General features: G+C 35.5%; 1 protein-coding gene and 1 long non-coding RNA gene across 2 annotated transcripts; both read left to right on the top strand.

The window, feature by feature from the left end:
* The first annotated feature begins 4,427 nt into the window (after positions 1-4,427).
* On the top strand, positions 4,428-5,192 carry LOC149797984 (uncharacterized). The gene has a single exon (XM_089960822.1). It carries the CDS (start codon positions 4,428-4,430, stop codon positions 5,190-5,192), a length of 765 nt encoding a protein of 254 aa, XP_089816948.1.
* A 5,019-nt stretch (positions 5,193-10,211) lies between these two features.
* On the top strand, positions 10,212-23,173 carry LOC149797983 (uncharacterized). The gene is made up of 3 exons (XR_016421567.1): positions 10,212-10,537; positions 21,769-21,940; positions 22,728-23,173. It is a non-coding gene; the product is annotated as an uncharacterized LOC149797983 (long non-coding RNA).
* Positions 23,174-23,428: the final 255 nt, after the last annotated feature.

The following is a 23,428-nucleotide window of genomic DNA, read 5'->3' as shown; positions in this document are numbered from 1 at the left end:
CGCGTGGAGCTTATAGCTTAGTCAGGAAGTTTAGGCATCCGCAATACGGTAACTTACATAACTTAGCGAGTGTAGTTCTTGCTGACTTGATACAAGGGAAATGTATGGAGAGTTTTGCCTTTTGCTTATAAGGGCGCAATCTTTATTAAATAGTATATAATTTTAATACCGAAAAAAATGGATTTAATCTTAATATATTTTAATAGAAAATTACTTTCAATATAATTTAATCAAAAATTACTTTAAATACAATTTGGAGAAAATTTCAATCTTATTACTTGTACTAAACAATTCCGTCCAAATACAGCTGTTCATTGTGGCTAGTTCTCATAGATTCTAAGGAGCTGCCGATTAGGAGCTGTGGACTTGCTTTTCTAAACAGACTTATCTTGCGAATCCACAATTTGTTCCCTATTTCACTTGTGTGCACTAATCATATAACATGTAGCTTCTAAGAGTGATCAAGAGAGAATACACGAATGAACTAATAGAAATATGATTCATATATGGATCAATCACCAGGGATGATCAATGTATAGATTAAATACACAAATATGAACAATGCATGATTCTATCACCAAGGTTTATATGATTTATATAACAATATGAACAGTGCACCATTATATCACTAAGGATGATCATAGTGTAGTCTTTATACACACGTATGAATAACGTTTATTGCATCCACAAGTAAGATATATGCATTATAGATTTTCAGTTATATAGAGATATTTAATTTTGATTCCATTCATATTGTGACGTTCTGTCGTATTGGGGTGGGGTTCTTCCAATATAATTTAATTAAATTAAATTGAAAGTTCCACCCTGGCTCGTTAGGTTAGAAAGTTAAATTAGTGACGATGTAGATTTACAGCTCTGAGCCCCCAGTCAGCAATGCCGACGGTTAAATTATAGAGAACACGAAGATGAAATTCCATCAATAACAATTTAATAAATGTGATAATTTAAAAACGATAACTTCCAATCACTCGTCTTTCCCTCGACCAAGTGACAGCCTAATTCATCCCTGATTTACAGTGTGAGTTCGATTTTCCCCCGTCCTTGCATCTACTCATCTATTTCTCCCCGCTGATTCTTCCTTCTTTCCGTTCCTCTAACTCCTTCTTTGTCTCTGTTTCCTCTCTACTATCTCCTCCAGCTTCGCTCCAGACTTCAACTTCTCCTTTCTTCTCCTTTCCCTCTCTATTATCTCCTCCTCCAATTCCGCTCCCAGACTTCAACTCCACCCTCTTCTCCTTCCCTCCTTTCCTCCGTCTCTCTATCCGAGACAACGGGACCAAACTTTAACTGGTCTGTCCCTCAAAGCTTCCTGTGAAAAACCACAAGGCGTTAACAAATGTTTTATCGAACCTCACCTCACACTATAACGACAATTAACCATCAGATAGCTGTCACTGTTTCGGCCACGCATGCATACACATCGAAATTCCCACACACTTCTTGCAGGGTAAACAATGGCGTAATAACACAGTATCAGCGAATTGTTATACAGACATCAATACATTGCGTCACGTCAGTATATACACATATATATTTAATCTCATCGTACTACAATCTGACAAAATCAGACGCATGTCTGTACATTACAAATATTCAACAATGGCAAAATCTATAATCATATGAACATATGTGTTAGTCTACTATAAAATACCCACATAGTAAATTACAATATTAACTCTTACGACGGCTAGCAAGCTATATAATTCTTTACAAATATCAACTCATTTCTTCAAAATATGCAAACATATTAAAAAAACAAAGTAATTCTTCGTACTACGATTCTAGTAATAATAAAGTATACATACGACCTACAATTAAAATGCAGTCGCATTCCACAAAGACCGAACAAATATCTACTGACCTTTTGAAGCTTTCTGTACTTAGACCTTCCCGCTCTAAGATTTTCCCGCCAATAACGAATGGCTATTCGGAGTTACGCTAACATCTTCTCTGGGTAATTTCTCTCAGCGAACTAACTTTTGCCGGAAAACTCAGGGATATCATTCTACCCAAATCAAGGTCTCCCCCCTATCTCGATTCTGATTGGGTGGCGCTGTGCCCCTGTCCAATCGTCTTAGCGGCCAGTTCAACCTGTCTGTCTGTTTGCAGGGGAAAGAAGTTAGGACACTCCCACTTCTTCAGGCAATTTCTTTTGATCTTGGAAACATTTCGACACCTATGTGATAACTGGCTATCGGGCGCCTCGCAACTCCGATGTCCGGTTTTTCGATTCTAGCCACAACAGTCTTACGTAACGGATTAGTGATAGCCTTCGGCAATGTTCGACATCAAACAATGACCCGTCAGAATTACCTTGATTATACATGTTTCAAACTGGGCTACTCTGGGTCGGGGTAAACATGACACATATAGTGATGTTGGATAATATTGATTCAGAAACGACTACAGTGTATCTCGTGGAGTCCAGTTGACGATAACGATTCATTTGTGTTTCCGCAAATCTCGTCAAATGGTCAAAAAGCCACCAGCCCCACAGTATGCCGAAGGATCCCTCGAAAACATGATTATTCCTTACAGACCCGCTGGTCCCTAAACTTCTGTCCCTCACAGCGAGTATACCAATACCGACCTCGGATCCAACGTCACCATCGACTGCAGCACCCGGGTCATACAAAACCCAAAAGAGTTCTACGAATCCCTATAAGAAAACATATCTACATCGGAAGATTGCTTCCGTAAAGTGGACAGCTTCCCGACAAAACTCGTTGTATTGTGATTAGACATCGAGAATTTACTTTGGTACTCTGGTTGTGATGAAAATCTACAGCTAGATTACTCGATAAAATCATGTTTCTCGCTGCAGGCAATTTGTTAATAATATACATTTTCTTTGTATTGAAATCAATAAACGTGTAATCATTGTTATCATTATTTTTGTTAAATTTATGTCAATGACTGCGAAACTGCACTTTGTATACTCATGCTATTTACAACATCTAAAGGAAAGCAGAGAGAGAGAGAGAGAGAGAGAGAGAGAGAGAGAGAAAGAGATACAGAGAGAGTCTAACAGATATATAAACATACAAATGCAGAGTCGTTTTGGAATGATGGTCGGTGGGACACTCACACACGCACACACATACACATACATACATGCATACGTACGTACATACATACATACATACATACATACAACTAAACACAAGTATTTTCATAAAAGTCAATCTTTTTTTTTTGTGTGTGCAACAGATGATACATATATTGACAAGAATACATGCTTACAAACATTACCAAACATATATCTAATATATGTCAATTTTGCTGTAAATGTTGCATATGTTCCTGGTCCGTTTTACAGTATCACGCCATTCTTTAAATTTACCCTCCTCATACATTATACATGCAAACTTTCGCACAGTACATACATATTTGGTATCATAGATGATAAAAACGTTTATTTCGTTTTTTTATTTTACCTCGAAAAACACTTTTTTTTACGTTTTTTTATATTTTTTTGCGTTTTTTATATTTGGACTTCCATTTTTTTTTTATCATCGGCCATACAGGCGGTCCTCTGTCATTCTCTAGATAACAAATATCGATCAATAATGAATCTATGATGCTAGCCTACGATACTTTACGTAAACATGCTACAACATAGTGCTGATATCTGGTAGTGTAGGCCAGGCGTGTATACATTGGAAGATGACGCTGTGTTTAACCTTTTGCAGTCCCTTTCTTGGAACGTTTCGCATGCAATAAAGTCCAATTTTTGTAGTTTTTGAGCATTTTCTAGTCATCAGATTAGGATAATTATCTTTCACAAAATAGCAATTACAGATTGAAATTGTAAGCTATGCCTAAACAATTTTTATATACTTTATAGGTCTAGTTGACTACGAAAACATCTTTTAGAAATTTTTCAGTCGATATTCCACGTAATAGTCGTAGTGTTTCGTGCGAAAATCGATTTTCCCACTGCGACAGCTCGGTGCGTAGGCCGAGCTGCCTGGGCTACAGAAGATGCTGGCTCGTGCTGAAGCCTTACATACACAACTAACGGACCACTAGCGGTTAAGATTGTTTGATAGTAAATTACGAAAATAAAATAAATACCTCTTGTGCATAGCCGTTAAAATGCCGAAAGAAAAAAGTGAAGAATGGAAACATGTTTTGGTACTAGATGAAAAGATAACGTCACTTTGAGCAAAGTTAGTTGCATTTACTGTAATAAAGAATTTCACGATGGTGTTGTACGTATAAGAGGTCACCTACTTGGAGATCCAAAGTGTGGCATCAGGAAATGTTCAAAAGTTCCATGTGAAGTACAGTAGGCCTTACAGAAGCAGAAGTCAGTGAGACTAGAAGCGGAAGCGAAAAAACAGAAACTCGACGCACTGGATAAAGCCACAAAAGCCGCTAGTAGTGAGGCGAGTGAGAAGCAGATGTCTTTACCCTCTATGTTCGCGAGTGCTACGAAAAAGGATGCAGACAAAGCTGTCGCTCGTTTGTTTTATACCAGCGGCATACCTTTCGCTATTGCCGACAGTACTTATTTTAAGTCTGCAATAGCTGCCGTGGCAAAATGTGGTCCTCACTATAAAGCACCAAGCAGAATCAAAATTTCAAATGAAATGCTAGCTGAGGAAGTACATCAAGTGGAACAATCTATGGCCTCTTTTAAGGAAGAGGCCGTCAAGCACGGAGTTACGCTTATGTCTGATGGTTGGACAAATGTTCAGAACAAGCCCATTGTTAACTTTCTTGCAGCTACTTGTGACGGCTGTATTTTTCTCAATGCTTTGGATACTTCCGGCGAAATCAAAGATGGATCGTTTATTGCTGGTGAGATATCAAAGTGCATTGTATCGTATGGCATGGAAAGTGTTGTACAAGTTATTACGGACAGTGCATCAAATTGTGTTGCAGCTCGTACGATGTTACAGCAGCAATATCCTAATATAGTTTTCTCGCCATGCACGACTCACTGTCTGGATCTTTTACTTGAAGACATAGGGAAGCTGCCATGGATAGATAGTGTAATTACTGATTCTAAAGATATCGTTAAATTCATCACGAATCACCAGTATTCCCAGGCATGTTTTCGCAATCATTCTCATCTAGAGCTTCTAAAGCCCGGCGAAACGAGATTTGCTACTCACTTTATTATGCTCCAACGCTTGAGTACAGTTAAGGATGCTCTGCAGTAAACTGTGATAAGTCGTGAGTACAAAAAATGGCTAATGATACAGTTTATAAAGAGAAAGGCGAGGCAGTCACAAGCATGATTTTGAATGGAACGTTTTGGAGCTTGGTGGAAACAATAACTAAAGTGTGTGAGCCGATTGTTGAGCTACTGCGACTGGCTGACGGAGAAGTACCTTGTACAGGAAAAGTATATTGGAAAATGTTCCAAATCGATCAGTCTGTGGAAGATGCTGATTTACCACCAGCACGAAAAAAAACAAATTCGCCAGTTCGTTATGGACAGATAGAAAATGTTGCATACAGATCTACATGCAGCCGGCTTTGTGCTCGATCCTAAGTATTCTCATTTTTTTGCAACATCAAAACGAAGAAGTCGTCTCAGGCTTTCACGCGATGATAGAAAGAATATACCGTGACGACGTTCAGTCGCAGGTGAAAGCCGTGCAACAGCACGCCGTGTATCGTGCAGGACAAGGATTATTTGCTCGACCGATGGCGGTTGCAGCTGCTAAAGAAATGCCAGCATACAAGTGGTGGATGTCATTCGGAGCTCACGTTCCGGAGCTGCAACAAGTTGTGGTTAGGGTCTTAGCACAGGTGACGTCCGCCTCCGCCTGCGAGAGAAACTGGTCAACATTTGACTTCATTCACACGAAAAAGCGAAACCGTATGCAGTGCAAGAGAGTGCGAGATGTAGTGTTTGTGCATGTAAATCTTCGCCTAAAGGAAAAGCTGGACAATATAAATTATATGGAGGAAACCACAGAGTGGTCAGATCAGTCAGATGGAGATAACGACATTGAGTGAAAAAAATTTCAATGTTATCTGGACTACGGTTTAAAACTTTTGACATTTTTTCATATTTGTATCACTGAAACTTTAAAACTGGTATGTAGCGTGTAAATAAGTAAACTATTGATTTTTGTGTTGCCTAAAAACTACTGGAACGTTTTATTTTTTGTTTTTTATTTATTGAGAAAAAATGCGTTTTTTTACGTTTTTTTATTTTAATTTTAACGTTTTTAACATCTATGTTTGGTATATATGAATGAGTTGTTTACGTGGTTATATATGGTCAGATAGAAGGGCAGACATATATAATCAACCCCAAAACCTATTTTTCTCATATTTTACACCTAAACCACGTTCATGACAAATTCTAGTGATACATTTAAAGGTATCTATATGACAGTATATTTTCTCTCCTTGCCACATAAAGCGATTAAGTAAACATTATTCGTTTCGATTAAATAAACATGCCAATTTCACATCTCGAGACCGATTAAATGTCTGCTCGGATGAATGATAACTGCAACTGTCGAACCTTTCATGAGTATTTACCAGTTAATTTTCACCTGGATGCTATGCTATGCACATTAGTACAGAATGCGGGTGAAATTCCATAACTTGGCGAGACCTACCCATATAGACAAGACCTTTCAATGGGTTTAAACAAAACTTAAACACACTTGAAAATCGAATAGAATACACACTTGCTATTGACAAATCCACTTGGCCCCGATCTTCGAACAATGAGTGATATATTACCTTCAACAGTTAATCGCTAGGACTGCGAAAGGATCAGTTTGGGTTATTGTGTTGAATCAGAAAACTTCTGTGTCAATTGATACGATTGAGGGGCATAGGATTAAGAAATTATCCCTCTGGAGACCTCTACGTTGTTATTGTGTTTAAAGGCAGAATGAAATCATATGGCTCAGATCTGAGAAAAGTGAAAGTTGTATAGCATATATGAAGTACTCAGCAAACTTTGCATTGGAATTAGTCCAAAAAGTGTATTAATTAAGAAACCAGTTTAGGACAGACGGACAGATTCTCACAAATTAACTTCAACATTAATAGACGCTGAAACGCGTATATAGTTTGCAGGTAAGAAGCAGCTTTGATACCTCGTGACTTTACGCCTATGTTGTCTCAAAAGTTGTTATGAGGGATACATAAGTACAGTTTAATGAAATGTATACTAAGATATATACATTATAATGTGGAAGGGAAACTTTCAAATTAAACATATTTCGGAAACTATTTTGCTTGTGGCAATGACTAAGGTACACATCAAATTTACATAGCTGATATAAGTTCTTATATCGGCCGGTGTTGGTTATCAGAGAAGAGAAATTAGAAAACCCACAACCACATTGTAGTGCCTATTCGCCTACATATTGACCTAACCTAACTATATGTCTTCCTACATATATACTTCTATATTTACCTGCCGACCTAATTGCCAACCAACCTATCTACCTACCAACATACAGACATACAGACAGACATACCATCACAATCAACCATTTGCCTATGCATTTATCCATAATCCATCTATTTCTGGATGCATGCATAAATCTCGTCCATATTGTCAGATTTATATTTCATGCTGTCCTTTGAGCCTCAAGGTTAGCCTTGTTGTGTAAAATGTTTTAGAATTAATAAAATATTATTGCATTGGTATCAGTGGCGTAGCTAGGATATTTGGGTTCCTATGCGAGCCGCTATACAAAGCTTACCGATGGTCCCCTGCCTAATCTATAGTATAAAAAGTAATTTGTGAGCCCACATGCTTTGCATAGACTTGGTATATGGTAGCTCCGCCTTTGCTTTGTATGTACGAAATATATACATTTTCTATACGTAGTTGTTCTTGTTTTCTTTATGGATAAGAAGCTTAAAGGTACCATGGTCATGAAACGCTCGCGCGTAAGCAGTAAATAATCATAAATGCATTTATCCTATATCAACTTCACGGTCACAATATTCATTCTTCTGTTTCGTAAAGAAAGACGAACTCGTTCTTATTATATGTAAAACACGAGGACATTTTGAGGTGTACTAAAGGTCTGCTTTTTAGCGATGTTGCAGTACACAGTTTCCAGCATTCTTTCTGCAAAGACTTGTACCTATGTATTGGTTGTTGCCATTGGTGTACGCTCTTAAAATAAAACAGTAATAGTCCGTACCGTGTGATTCTGCTTGGTCTATTCCGGTTATGCGACAAGCTAACAATCGGTTGAAAGTGACGCGCAGATTTTTGTATATACTAGTAAATTTTAATTTAATTTGAATTTAAAATGTCTGTCGTAGCAGGATGTGGGAGTACCTTAGTTGACATAACGAATCATTTATAATTATCTTGCTGTTGAGAAAAGAACCAATTGACAGCTTTATGAGCAAATTTCTCTTGTATCTCCAAAAACATTCATCTTTGTTAGTTGCTACGTAATGTAGCGTCATTGTTTTGGGTGATTTTTGTTCGCAACATTTAAAAGAATCGGTAGACGAATATATGTATATAACTGTATTGAACTTCGATCTAGTTACAGATTTTTAAGATGTTTTACATGATTTTTATGAAGATATATATCTCAGTAAAGCTTAGCGCAGTGTTTAAGGTGAACGATGAATTTTAAGTTATTCTATCCGGATTGAATTTGAAACACAAATGCGTTGAGATCGATCTCTAACAGCTTTCAATGATGGTAATCATGTTCTATTATTTATATCTGCTTCATGTCCAATGTGTATACGTTTTAATGACTTGACATATATGATAGCTGAATAAATTGCTTGCTGGCTGGTTCTATATTAATTACCATCACAATTTAACTATTATATTTATATATTACCATGTTCCAAGTATAGCTAATAATAACCCTACCCTTGCTAAATGAGGTATATTTATATCTATTAAGAACATGAGCAAAATACAGACTTTATTTGATTATGTGGAAACTTCCCAATACGACAAAATCAAGCCACGCTTTGTACAAGAGGTTGAAAATGAATACCAGTCCAACGTTACGGCACTTCCTACTGTCGTTCGAAAGACTGCACACTTTGACAACCTTTTCTCTCTGATTGATTACTGTCGGAACGGAATGTGGACCGTGACGCATAAAGTATACCATGCTGCAATTCAGGAATATGACACGATGCTGCACTTCTGGAAACATCACAGGTAAGATAATCGGTTAACTCGATTTATATCTACTTATCAATAAAACAACCATTTTGTTCATCGAATGAACTAGTAAATATAAAGCATTAACCATGTGCTAAGTACGACAATGAACAAAAAATTGCAGAATTTGTTCGTATTATATATATATATATATATATATATATATATATATATATATATATATATATATATATATATATATATAATGGGTCTAAAATACAAGTTGGATCTATTTTCTCAAGAAACAATAAAATGACATTGCACAGGCAACTAGACAAAAGTAAACTTTTGTACACATGTACACATAAGAACATTTTCAGAAAATGTTTAAGTTTTTTTGCAAAGGAAACGGTAGAAATGGACTGTTCGGAGAAAATTTCATCAATGGCTAACGTTTGCTTCTTTGCAGATACGCACACAGTCGTAACAAAAGATGTCCCCACTTCATCTGAACGCTAAGTCATGTGTATACAGAGTATTGACGGTGCTCATTATTTATGCTGACACTGGTTGTTGTTGTTGTTGCAGGGCTTAACGCTATTTTTCGGTGCAAAATAGGACTATACATGGCGGCCAGTATAAATGGTGGAGGAAGAACCCGGGAAAATCTCGGAAAGTACCACCGACCCAAAGGAAGCTTCTCGCAAGCTTTCTCACGTACCCACAATAGCCCGAAACTCTAACCCACGCAGACAGAGGTGAGAATGCAGTGATCCGTAATGTTAAGCGCTTTAGACCACTCGGTCACTCGGGAGCCCCTGTTGACACTTGTGAATGTCGATTACTATCAAAGCTGGACATTGGAAAATCTCATAAAAAAAGATTTGTTATTTTACCAGTATTTATTCAACCTTTTTAACTTACATCTGCTTGACAATTTAATTACGAATTTAAAGGCATACATTTTTAACGGATCATTTAGATTTATAAATGTTTACATCAGGTTTTGCATGAAAAAATCCTAAGCACACATTGTAATTAATCAACTATATATATATATATATATATATATATATATATAAAGTCGTCTATCAATGTTCTGTCCGCAGTTCGATTTAGTCCAAGAGCGTTATTTCGGCCTTAAAGGTTTATGTATGACTGTCTTAGTAATCAGAGAGAAACCTGAAACCTGTTTTAAAGCATTATTTTCCTACTGCAATCTTCCCCCTATCTTCAGAGAAACACCACTTTTGGCACGATGTCACCAAGATATGGGATTAAAGACAGTTACGAAACGGCCCTTTTGTCAGCTTGGACACCACGACGGATCGGACAGTCAAGGGAATATGAATCAAACCTCTCCTCACCTAGGTCACACAGACGCTCATGGCTCAGGAATGATCCCGATATAGATATAGTTTTATCATCCAGGTAGAAAAAACTGCTCTCTCTCTCTCTCTCTCTCTCTCTCTCTAGATAAATACCAATTTCCAAATTGCGTCTTTTGCACTGGACTGAGACGATAAAAAGATGGGATTCGACTGACACTATACGCAATGTGTTCATTCGAACGCAACATCCAAATGAAATGCATCGAATTGTATCAAGCCGTTACCAACGATTTGGCCGAATGCTGCATAACACCTCTTTGCCATCGGTCGAAGGCGATATAATGCGTACTGCCATCTGTCAAATGCCATGTTTATCGCATATCGTCTGAATCAAATAAAAGTCGCATATATATATATATATATATATATATATATATATATATATATATATATATATATATATTTAGTTAGTTATTTTGGTAGGTAGGTATATTGAATTTGCATTGTTTCTTAGTTTTTCTTTCATTCTTTTCTTATGTGCTTTGGGCTATTTAAAATTGTTTGTTTTTTTCTTTCTTTTCTGACCTTGTCCAAATCAAGTTCATCTTTAACCTGACCAGAATCATTGATTGTTTTAATTTACTACGTAGCTAATATTTTGTCTATGATTGTGGGTTGAATATTATGATCAATATCAATGGCAGTATATATATTTATCTATGATTTAGTTTAGGTTAGTGAAATTCCCCTGTAAAAATACATGGCCAGCGTGATGTATATCACATTCAATATTATAATTTTGGTTACGTAATATTCTAGAAGGGAAGAATTCCATTATGTCATAGAATTTTCATCTTTACCTAGGCCAACTAGATGGCTTTTATAATCTTGTTCATTTAGAAATTATATATTATTGTTTTAAGATTTTGCAGAATATTTTATATTGTTGTGTTCAGTACAGTATTTGATATGGGTAAAATTATTTAATTCAAAATATCCTTCTCTGGAAACACAAAGTAATCTATCATATTCTTGGACAGAGACATTACTTGGGATTTAAAGTAATTTAAACAAGGAAACCTTGGATTATATTACTGTGATTCAACCAAAGACTGTTGGCACATCATTTCAATTCCATCCATTGGTAGCTTAGAGACCTCCGGCCACTACAGGCACATCAGCACCTTTAACGCTGGACATTATTTGGAATGCCACTAAAGTTTACTCAGAACTTTATTCATTAAGACTTGTTTTATTAATTATTTGATTAACTGGGATTTGATTCGCAATACAAGGCCTATTTGGTATTTTGGAAAGTACTTATCTAATAATATCTTCTTTCCAAAGTGGCTTCCAACATAGTTGTGGTACAAACGATCATCTGTTTAGACTTTAAACGTTCATTCGCCATACTTTTATTAAGAAAGAGCATTTAATAGTTGTTTTCTTCGACTTGTAAATGTTTTATGATACAACATTTAGGTACGGAATAATAAACGACCTGCATGATCTGGGTCTAAATGGCCTTGTATCAACTTTGGTACAGAATTTCCTTTCAGATAAGGATTTCATTGTACGAGTGAGCTCCACCATCTTTATTGGTGTTCTTTTTAAGATCGAGTTAATAACACTACCAAGTATTTGTCTCCGGTCGTGGATTGCCCCCTGTATGTTGATAATTTCCTGATATCTTAGAGCTTTAAACACACACATACAATTGAAAGACAAGTGTATCAAAATACTGAGCTAGTGCCAATGGTTTCAAATTCTCAAAATCAAAAACAGTATGCATGCATTTCTGTCAGCTATGACAACAACATGATGATCCTAAACTCACGCTGGACGGAACATCTTTACTGGTTGTTTAGGAAGCAAATTGTTTAGGTATTTACTTCGACAGAAAAGTGACCTTCATTCCACACGCAAAAACAATGGATAGCTAAATGATTCAAGGCCTTGATGTACTCGAAGTAGTAGCACAAACTGACTGGGGTGATGATAGAAAAGTTGTTCTTAATATATGTAGAACCTTTATTAGATCCAAAATGAACTAATGCTGTGTTGGTTTTGGTTCAACCAGAAAGTCATATTCAAATATGCTTGACCCTATTCACCATCAAGCAATACGACTCACTTTGGAAGCGTTTAGGACATCCCGTGGGAAAGCCTTCTGACCTAAAGGAATGAGCCATATCTATCGCATCACAGATAAATATTATTTTTACAATATACCCTAAAAGTAAGATCCAACCATTTAAACCCTGCTTTGTGTCTGTTTTCCAACCCAAATACAAAACATTATAACAAAATAAACTTAACGTCATTCGTACCTTTGACACTGGAATATCTCCGAGCCTTTACAATATCTTGACCTTTCAGAAATCAAATAGTAGTTGGTTTCTTTAACAATTCTCTGTCCTCTAAAACAACATAAAGCACTTTTTACACTGCATGAATGAAACAATCCGAGACAAATCCTTCCATTTTTCATAACCCTTATAAGGAACTTCAGTTCCAGATTTAAGAACTACACAACAATTTACACTCACGGCTCAAAGAATGGCGAAAAGGTTGGTGCAACCTTCATTAGTCAAACTCAAACAACAAAATTTCGCTTGTCAGATGTTTCATAGATGTTTTTAGCCTGAAACAGTATTGTCCAGAAATATATCGAAACCAAACATTCTTTAAACTATATCATCTTCTCCGATTCACTATCAGTAGTTGGGAAAACTGTTATTGACCAATATTCTCATCAGTCATACTGAGCTGTGTACCTCTCACAATATAGTATAATGTTAGTTACCCAGCCATGACGGTATTAAAGGTAATGAAAAAACACACCGAACTGATAACATAGCCCTATATCTACAACCATCTATGTTAAAATACAATACACTAATTTTAAACTCGGTATAACAAAAATCCGTTCTAAGAGTGTGGCAGGCATCACGGAATGATGCTGGCAATAACAAGCCCAATGTGATCAAACCTACCTTAGGCGAATGGCCTCCATCCCACATAAACATCCATTGGGACGTGGTCGTAATTGGTCATACGTATAAAATTCATTCCTACATGTTAAAGTGCAAAGACCTACCTGAGTGCGTTAATTGCAAAGAACCGCGTGAAGCGCTTTATTACAGATTTCTTCGAACCACAATCTACACGCAATCGTTACTACAAAGTTCAGAATACGAAGGGGCTTTATGATAAGGTAAATGTACCTTGCATTTTAAGTTCTTCAAGGAAGGAAACATTTATTCTAACAAATAACTGTCTGCCAAATTATTTCCTTTGAGCATTTTAACAGCATCTGTACTGTTAATCACTCTATTATCAAATTACCTAAATACACACTACTTACGAAACCCGTTCATCAGGACCCTTCATGTATTATCCTCACCACCTCGTCGTTCTCTATGTATAATTACATTGCTCGTTGGTAAGAACGATTACTGAAAAATACCTTTATATGACATAATCATGTTTGTGGCGATATATAGTCTGACAGTGCTAATGCATCGTAAAATCCACAATCAACCAACCATTCAACTCACCAACTAACACACACCCATATACATACATATATATATATATATATATATATATATATATATATATATATATATATATATATATATATATATATATATATACCACATACATCAAAAATAACATGGCCTTTGAAGTGTTAGTATAAATCAACTTGATATACCAATAGTATTGGCATATCAAATTGTGAATTGTCCATTGCGTATGAATACGCATAATGAACATGTTGTTATAGCTATTATACTCTCTAAATATGAATATGAATTTCTTGGAATATTACATTTAAAAAGGAAAAAAACAAGAAAATGATTTTCATGTAAAATATTTTTACAGAAACTAACAATTTTATATAAAAAATACAACCATACTCAATCCAGGAAATGCATATTATTGAGCCCCTGTGTCGTCTGCTGTCATCTCTGTCAACACTGCTGTTTCCAGTCTCTCCCTCTGGCAAAAATCAAACACTGCAACTCTGTGGAAAAAAGAAAACAGTGACATCAGATAAGGAGCAAGATTATGAAGCAACATTTAATCTACTAAACTGAGTTAATTGGAGAGTTTGATAGAGACATGGCTGAGACATTTGTAAATGAAAATGATCAATGTGTTAGGGAAGACAAATTTTTACACCATGAGCCTGATGATATACAGAAATTTATAGAAAGCAAGCAGAATGCTAACACTTTAAAAAAGACACTTTTTGATGTAAGGCTAGTGATAGAATTCTTGCAGTCCAAAAATGAATTCAGAAATTTACACAAGATACACTCATCTGAATTGGATCAGCACCTGGCTGGTTTTATACCCAGTGTTAGGAGAAAAGATGGATCTGAGTTTGAACCGAACAGCTTAAGAAGCATCATCAGCTCCATTGATCGCCACCTAAAGATCAAGAAATACGCAAGTACAATCATGAGAGGAACAGACACAAATTTTGCATTAACAAGGGAAGCTCTTCGGGCTAAGCAAAATGATTTAAAATCTAAAGGAAAAGGAAATAAACCCAATCGGACTCGACTGATCACAGACGAAGAAATAAATGTCTTGTATAGCAAAAAACTAATGGGAATGGACACACCTGAAGCCATTGTTAACACACTGTGATTTAACAACTTTGTGCATTTTGGTTTGAGCGGAGTGACCCATCATTACAATCTGAAATGGGAGGATGTTACACTAAAGAAAGATGTGAATGGCCTCGAGTATCTTGAACTCACTGAAAGGCAGACAAAAACAAGAACAGGACGCAATGTCAAGGACATCAGTGACATTAATCCTAAGATGTATGAAAACAAAAACAACAAAGAGAGAGATCCACTTGCTATCTACAAACGGTATGCTGAGCTAAGACCAGCAGACTTTTGTCAACGTGAAGATCCTTTCCATATTGCGCCCAACACTATGCCAATCTCAGCGACAAACCCAAAATGGTTTAGGAAACAAGTTGCTGGAATTATCAAACTTGGATGCATCATGAAAACAAATGAAAGAAAAGGCAAATATTACAGAAAGAAAGAAATTAACAAACACTAGTAGCCGAAAGTACCTAATTCAGAAGTTAAGAGACAAAAACAGTCCCCCAACCGATATCATGCAAATTTCAGGTCACAAAAATGTATTGTCTATAAACAGCTACTCAAACATTAGTGACAAACAACAACACACGTACTCCAATTACCTGAGCAGCACCGGCCACCCAAGTAACGATGCTGTCAACCCCCACCCCCACAACAAAGAAATATCCAACTGCACAGCAACAGACTGTAGTATATCAAGTTCCCAACTGTGTAATATTCAAAAAAATCTAATTTTCAGCAACCGATTCTACGGATCAAACATCACCGTACAAAATATGTTTGTTATGAACCTCCCGCAAAACGTGAACTAGATCCCTAACTGGGGCAACTTCTTTCAACAGGCGAATTCTCAAACAGTGCCCAAACAGCGGAAACGTAGGAGAATTATTGAAAGTGACACTGACGGTCAGTAGGAATAGCGAAATATGGACCGAAACGATATCAATGAAATGTGGTTACGGTTAAATTGCTTAATTACCTCTTGTTTCTTCATTATTTTGATGTTTCTGGCTCGAATCGAACTGTTGTTATAAATGCAAATGGCCGCCCTGTTACTATACTGTTCATGACAACAAACGCTGCATACTCAATGTTTGCATGCACATTATTAAAAAAAAATTGAATGTTAACTATCAGACTTGTGTTTTCATTTCATTTAATATTGCTAAAGGAAACATAAAGGAATTAATATGAATGAAGTGTACAGGAAATCATGAATCACTACAGAACTTCTTCTTTGAGCGTACATACATATGAGGGGTTGTGAAGAGTTCACTCTCCTAAAGTGCACTGTTTTTATGGCCGTCAGTTTTATCTCCCGTATAAAATGAAAACTTGTATGTAGTGTAAATAAAATATATGCATAGTAAGTACGCTGTATAAATGATATACCACTCGTTGTATAAATTTTGCATTAATAGGAAACTCGGGCGAGCCTCGTTTCCTTTTAATGAAAAATGTATACAGCTCGTGGTATCTCATTGATACAGAGTACATACTACACACAAACACACACACACACACACACACACACACATATATATATATATATATATATATATATATATATATATATATATATATATATATATATATATATATATATATATATATATATATATGTGTGTGTGTGTGTGTGTGTGTGTGTGTGTGTGTGTGTGTGTGTGTGAAAAGAATACAAATCATATTGCCATTAACAGTCCTTTCAAGTGCACTGATCCAGCAAGGGATCGCGTGTGTCAGGGGTTGATTAAGATAGATGCAATAAACTGACAACGAACAGTGCAAAACTAGTTTCTAACTTGCGTTAGCACTTTGAACTCTTAATGAGTCTTTTTCGAAGGCAATAAAAACAAAGACAAGACAAACAGAACACAAAAAAGTGGAGGTTACAACATTTTTGATGACTACTTCTACAGGAATAAAGCAATAAAGTGTAGATGTTTTTCAACTATATGGCTTCAGCTTGATGCTGTTGATGAAATTTTGTTATATTGACCGAGAAATTGATGAGCCATATCGACATCTGTTTGTTATGTTCATTTCTTAACTGCAGATTATATCCTGGATATTTCATTGTTTTAGTAATAATTATAAGTTATTGGGTGACTAGAAAGCAATTTCAAAGAATTATTTAATTAAAAATGTACCTCTGCAAAATGGTAATGATTTTATTTGTGTTTGGCTGTCTTTTTCTAGTCTTCTTGGTTTAAACCCGCTTGGTTGCAATGTCTTTAGGTGGCAGATCCAGTAAGATTCCTTTTATTTTGTTTCGAAACTTCAGTTGGGGTTGTGAGCAATTACAGTGAGTGTTACAGCACTGAATGTGTGGCCACGGGAAGAGAAATGTTCTACAACTGGACAGCTTCTTTGTCATCCTATCAGATCAGTGAAGATCGGTCCTTTTGTGCAACTTTTCAGTGTCTCCGACATACTGAAGGCTACAGATCTGACACGTGATTAGATAAATTACATTCTCTGTCTTGCACGTTCTGTTTGGACCATGTATGTTAAGGTTTTCGCCGGTCGCTGTGCTACAAAATGTGCTGGTCACTATATGTTGACAGATTTTGCACCTTTAGTCGCCACAGGGGTTAGATTTACTACGGTGGTCTTGGTTAGTATTTGGCATCAGCTTCGCACTCACTAGTACGTCTTTGAGGGATTTTGGTCTCCGGTAGGAGACAGCTGGTTTGTTCGTGAGGATTAACTTTAGTTTGTCACACGATTCCACAATGGGCCATTGTTTTCCGGATGATGTTATCTATTTGGCGTTATCTGGATGGTAGGTCATGATAAATAGCATCTGATCAAACCTTCTCTTTCTCTCCTTATGTTAGTAGGTCATAAAAGTTCCATTGCTTAGCTCTTTGGGTTGCTTCTCCTTTCAGGCCTTTGTCGTAGCCACGGCTAATCAAATGTTCAGTTAACGCTCAGATATTTTTTTGAATGTTTCATCGTCGGAGCATATTCTGCGTATCCTAAGTGCATCGCTATATTTGATGTTCCGAATGCAATGTTTTGGGCGACAACTGGTTGGGAGAAGATACTGGTGTTTATTAGTTGGTTTTGAGTTGATGTCTATATGAAGTTTGTTTTCTGCTGGTCTAATTATTGTGTCCAGAAAAACGTGGTTTAAGTTGGAGACATCTGCTGTGAATTTTATTAAATGATTGAAGTTTTTGGCCGCTGTAAGTTTATTGCATATATACACAGAGGACCCTCGTTAATCCGAACTCCGTTTATCCGGAAACCTCACTGCCCAGAAATATTTCAACGAGAATGAAATTCCTAAACGTTAATTTGCAGCTAGCAAATACATGTACATGTATACGATATGATGATTTGGTAAAACAAAAATTTGCGAGATTCAATTATCTGGAAAAAACTCATTAATCCGGATATACTCACTGGGGAAGAAGGTGTTCGGATTCACGAGATTCTAATATATATATATATATATATATATATATATATATATATATATATATATATCAGTTTTTTTGGTGTACAGGAAACAAGATTGTTAAAAAAAGCGGATCAAAGCTTGGATTATGAATACTGTAGTACTCGATTGTATTGTTCCGTTTCATTTGCTATGCATAATTTCCTGATTTTTGTAACATTCATGAGAAAGTAACATTGAAATTGATACTATAGTAGAATATGCTATTTTTCTTTTCTGGATTTGCTCACCCCTTCTCTCTGCATGTTCTTGATTTGTAAGGCACGTTTTCAAGTATGAAAGCGAAAATAGCATGACCACAAGCCAGAAAAATCGTATTCATTATGATGAACATCAGGAGGTATATTTGACTATAAAATTTACATATAAAACAGCCAGGATGCTACTTTCGAATATGTTGGATAATGAGTCCATAATAAAACAATTATATCTGTTTAGTTTATTAAGTTGTCTTCATCTGCTCACAAAATTCTTCTCTTTCACTCCATCATGTTTCATGTATATCATTTATAGACAGGAATGCTTCTGCGTTCGTTAACCTGGACTATGCTCTTTGTATAAATTGGTTTGAGGCACCAATTAAAGAGGTCATCTAGGACAACAGCATTTATTTGCTTGACTGACAAATAGCCAGGTATTTGTTTTACGAGGCCATCAGCGGCATGAAAAGCCGTCTATGACATTGAAATGAATAATAGTAGTTGTTGCTGTTCGTGATGGTTTGTTGGTGGTGTTCGTGTTATAGTGGTAGTAGAATCATTTATTTTTGTCATGTCTTGGAACTAATTACTGCATTATTTTCTTCGCATTTGAACCGATTAATCTATTTTTATCATTTAATTTCACCGATAATTCTATATGTTCTCATCTTTTAACGCAACATTTTCATTTAAAGGCTATGGTGAATTTGCATCCCTTAGTTTTAAAGCTTCTAGTTTGAATTATCTCCTTTTCTTCTTGCCGTTCATCAGTCTTGTATGGATTTGTCATCGAATTAATTTTTCGAATATCAAGTCATTACAGTATAAATTCATGTTTTGATTGATGTCATACTGCTTGTTAAACAAACAAAAACAAACTGTAATTTAAATCATGTATCCTGAGCGTGAGTACTCTCAGAGTAGAATTGTAAACTTTTTTGACAATGGCATTACAATGACCATTTTCCACTGATTTTGAAATTTTCGTAAAATTAATGACTTATTAAAAAGTAGTGATAGTGTTTGGTAGAACCCCGTCAAATTACAGGCCTTTGTCCCTTTGAAGCAACATTAGCACACCTTTTCGAAAAATTGATTTTAAAATATATGTATAATTATTTCTATGGAAATGATTTTGTTTACAAACGTCAACCTGGTCATTCAAGCATATATCATCTCATGGATATCCATCATAGCATGCCATAGACCAAAGCTTTTGATAGAGGGTGAAATATTGGAGTTATTCATAAACTGAAGAGCTATGGAATTAATAGAAATATGTTGGTATAGATATATCACGTTTTAGCAAACAGGAATCAAAGAGTCATGCAAAGAAATAAATTCTCAAACCTTGAACAACTCATAAAAAGTACTTTAGGGATCAACATTGTGTCCCTTTCTTTTTCTTATATGAATTAATGATACTATAACAGCTGAGTTTTAAATCACTGACAATATTATTTGCAGATGATTCCTCTTTGCAATGCCTATCGCCTGATCCACGTTTCTTTCAAAGCGTGTTAAACGATGATCATCAAAAACTTATCGGATTAGAAAATCTTTAACGTGATAATTTTAATCCATCCAATACCAGAGTGCCACCTTTTCAAAAACAGTGAGCTAGAATAAATGCCAGACCTTCAATTTTGAAAACAGCCATTTTGTTACATTGCATTCTGGGAATTATAGTATCTTGCAATGGCTCTTGGATAAACCATATCGAATCTATAACTGATTTTGTATCCATGCAACTTTTACAACCGAGGAAGTTTAAATATTTATTATCAAAACAGAATCTGAAAACATTTAGTTAACGTACTTCGCCCAGTTGTGGAATATGCATCTGAAATATGGAATTCCTGTACTAACTCAGACTCTGATAAACTTAAAAAGCAGAGAAGCTTCAAGCTGCCAGGGTAGTTTCTGGACTTCTAGAATGTGTAGCATAGAAGCACTTTTATTTTAAACTTGATGACTTACTCCCCCAGGAAAGAGACATATTATCTGCAGCTTGAATACAATTGTCAACAATCAGGGTCCGGATTACATAACCGATTTACTCCCACCTTGTTCACGAGTCACAGTGCCTTATAATCTGCGAAACTTGAACAATATTATTTGATATCAATTTAGAACCTCTTTGTTAAAAAATCTTAAATATCTGCTCTCATTGACTCATGGAAAGGTCTGCCACGATCCACAAGAAACTGTTAATCTACACTAACCTTCATAAAAGAAATGATCCAGCCTTAAACTTCTATCCCAAGCTATTAGTATTTGGCAATAGTCAACCTTCGGTGCTATTATACCGGTTAAGAAAAATTCAGTTTCGCTGAATTAAAATTTATGTAGACGTAATCTTACCGCCAATCCTTCCTGTTTCTGTGGATTTCCAATAGAAAACGATCATCATTTTCTTTTTGAATGTAGGCTATTTAATAACGCAAGAAATGCGCTTTATCACAGATTATAATTAATGAATATTAATATTGATACTGATATGCATTTTGGCAACGAACTTTACACATTGGAAACAAAGATTTTATTACAAAAATACAAAGATCCAGAGACATATTAATACTTTTTGTTCCATTATGACTACAGTTAAAATTTTACGTACCAAGCCAGAACAAGCACTATCCATCCGCATTTATCCTTTTTTATCCCTCTAGTATCGTTATATGTACGTACATCACCTGTATTGTCTTTTCCTGAACTCTTGCCTGTATGCCCGATAATTATGTTTATAATGTAGAGGAAGTTGTAAATTGAAGAGAAAAAAGAACAACATATTTCTAGCCTTTAGTCCCTGTGTCTTTACTTGTGATCACTGCAATAAAAATGCTTAAACTAAACTATTTTATCGCATTATTGAAAATGATATAAATCGAGACAAGGTCATTTCGGTCAATTCGTACCGTGAGGGTAGACTAATAGTGGCACATCTTCCTTGATTATACAATAGCAATTCTGCTGAAATAATGCATTGAATTTATTCACACATCAAGTCAACGGTGTTAACATTTTGCAGATTTTATGAAGGTTTATCGAGTTACTGGGGAAACAACGAGCTGATCACGCCCAGTCGAATTGCTGAGAAATTCCAGGAATTGTTCGAAGAAGAATGGTTGTTTGCCCTAGATGAACTTAGCGTCCTCCTTGGCGAGAGGGAAGCTATATATTATTTGTTTAAGATCATAATGGTATGTTAATGTTATTGACGATCTTTACAGGGATCTATGCATTTTTCACCTTTATGGCAGAGGCGTAGCTATGATATTTTGCGCCCGGGGACGAACTATAAAATTGGCGCCCCAGCCCCCTCCCCGTTTAATCACATTTTTGAATATTACCTTTGTTTACTTATTATAATGTAACGTTGTAAGCCTCATTTTGGCGCCCCTGTACCTTGGCGCCCGGGGACATATGTACCCCCCTGCCCCCCCCCCCAGCTACGCCTGTGCTTTATGGGTGTGGCAAAGACGCAAGCATTAATTTTTCGTAGATTGACGTAACAAAGTGATTATATTGTACTGTTTAAATATCTCATTAAAATAGATTTAAAGCTAAATTAGATATTATATAATATATTCACTGCCTCTAGCTGTTTTCGATTCCCGTGTCTTGTTGCTTTTTGTTATGTGGTTGTAATTTGTTCAATTTCTGCCTTGTTTATAAATGACACACACACACTCATACACACACACACACACACATACACACATATCCCAATTTGTATATGATGCTGTAAATTAGATCCCTATTTGTATATGATGGTATAAATTAGATCTCTGTTTGTATATGATAGTATAAATTAGATCCCAATTTTTATATGATGGTATAAATTAGATCTCTATTTGTATATGATGGTATAAATTGGATCTCTATTTGTATATGATGGTGCAAATTAGATCTCTATTTGTATATGATGGTATAAATTAGATCTCTATTTGTTTATGATGGATAAATTAGATGCACTCTTTATTTCAGTTTGCCTATGATTACTGTACAAGAACCGCAGAAAAACAACTCGCTGACTTGGCAAAAGTGGTAACTGACGTCATTGTGTCCCCAGACAAAAATTATCACAGTGCAGAGGTAAAAATGTCACACAAATTATTTGACAATTATATATATATATATATATATATATATATATATATATATATATATATATATATATATATATATATATATATATAACCAACGGTTTTCGCATCGTTTTCAAATGAGAGGACGAAATAATAACACACAAGAAAGGGAATTAAAAAACAGCATAAGACTAACATAAAACGTATCAGAGAGAGGGTTTCAAAACAAATTTAAATTGACGTCACTTTTACATTAATGTCGAGAGAAACAAACATTGACTTAGAATACAATAGAAAGTTATAAATGATCAGGCGTGAAAAAGATTCCTGTTCTTAATGCATTTTTTAAAAGTATGAATGTACACTATATATATATATATATATATATATATATATATATATATATATATATATATATATATATATATATATATATATATATATATATATATATATATGAATGAAACACAATCCATTGGAAATACAACGGGAACGTAGTGTTTCGGGATAATGAAACATTGTTTGCACAAAGGTCCAAAGCGCTGCAATTATAGCATTCAAGCATTGGCTAAATTTAGTTTTAAATGGCGAAAATACGTG

Source organism: Sinohyriopsis cumingii, chromosome 6 (genome assembly GCF_028554795.1).
Source record: "Sinohyriopsis cumingii isolate HCF-2022 chromosome 6, ASM2855479v2, whole genome shotgun sequence".
Lineage (NCBI taxonomy): Eukaryota > Metazoa > Mollusca > Bivalvia > Unionida > Unionidae > Sinohyriopsis > Sinohyriopsis cumingii.
This window is presented reverse-complemented; position numbering and strand designations above follow the sequence as displayed.

What these genes read in the sequence shown, in the direction of transcription:
- LOC149797984 (XM_089960822.1), top strand. Translation starts at nt 4,428, where the DNA reads ATGTCTTTACCCTCTATGTTCGCGAGTGCTACGAAAAAGGATGCAGAC.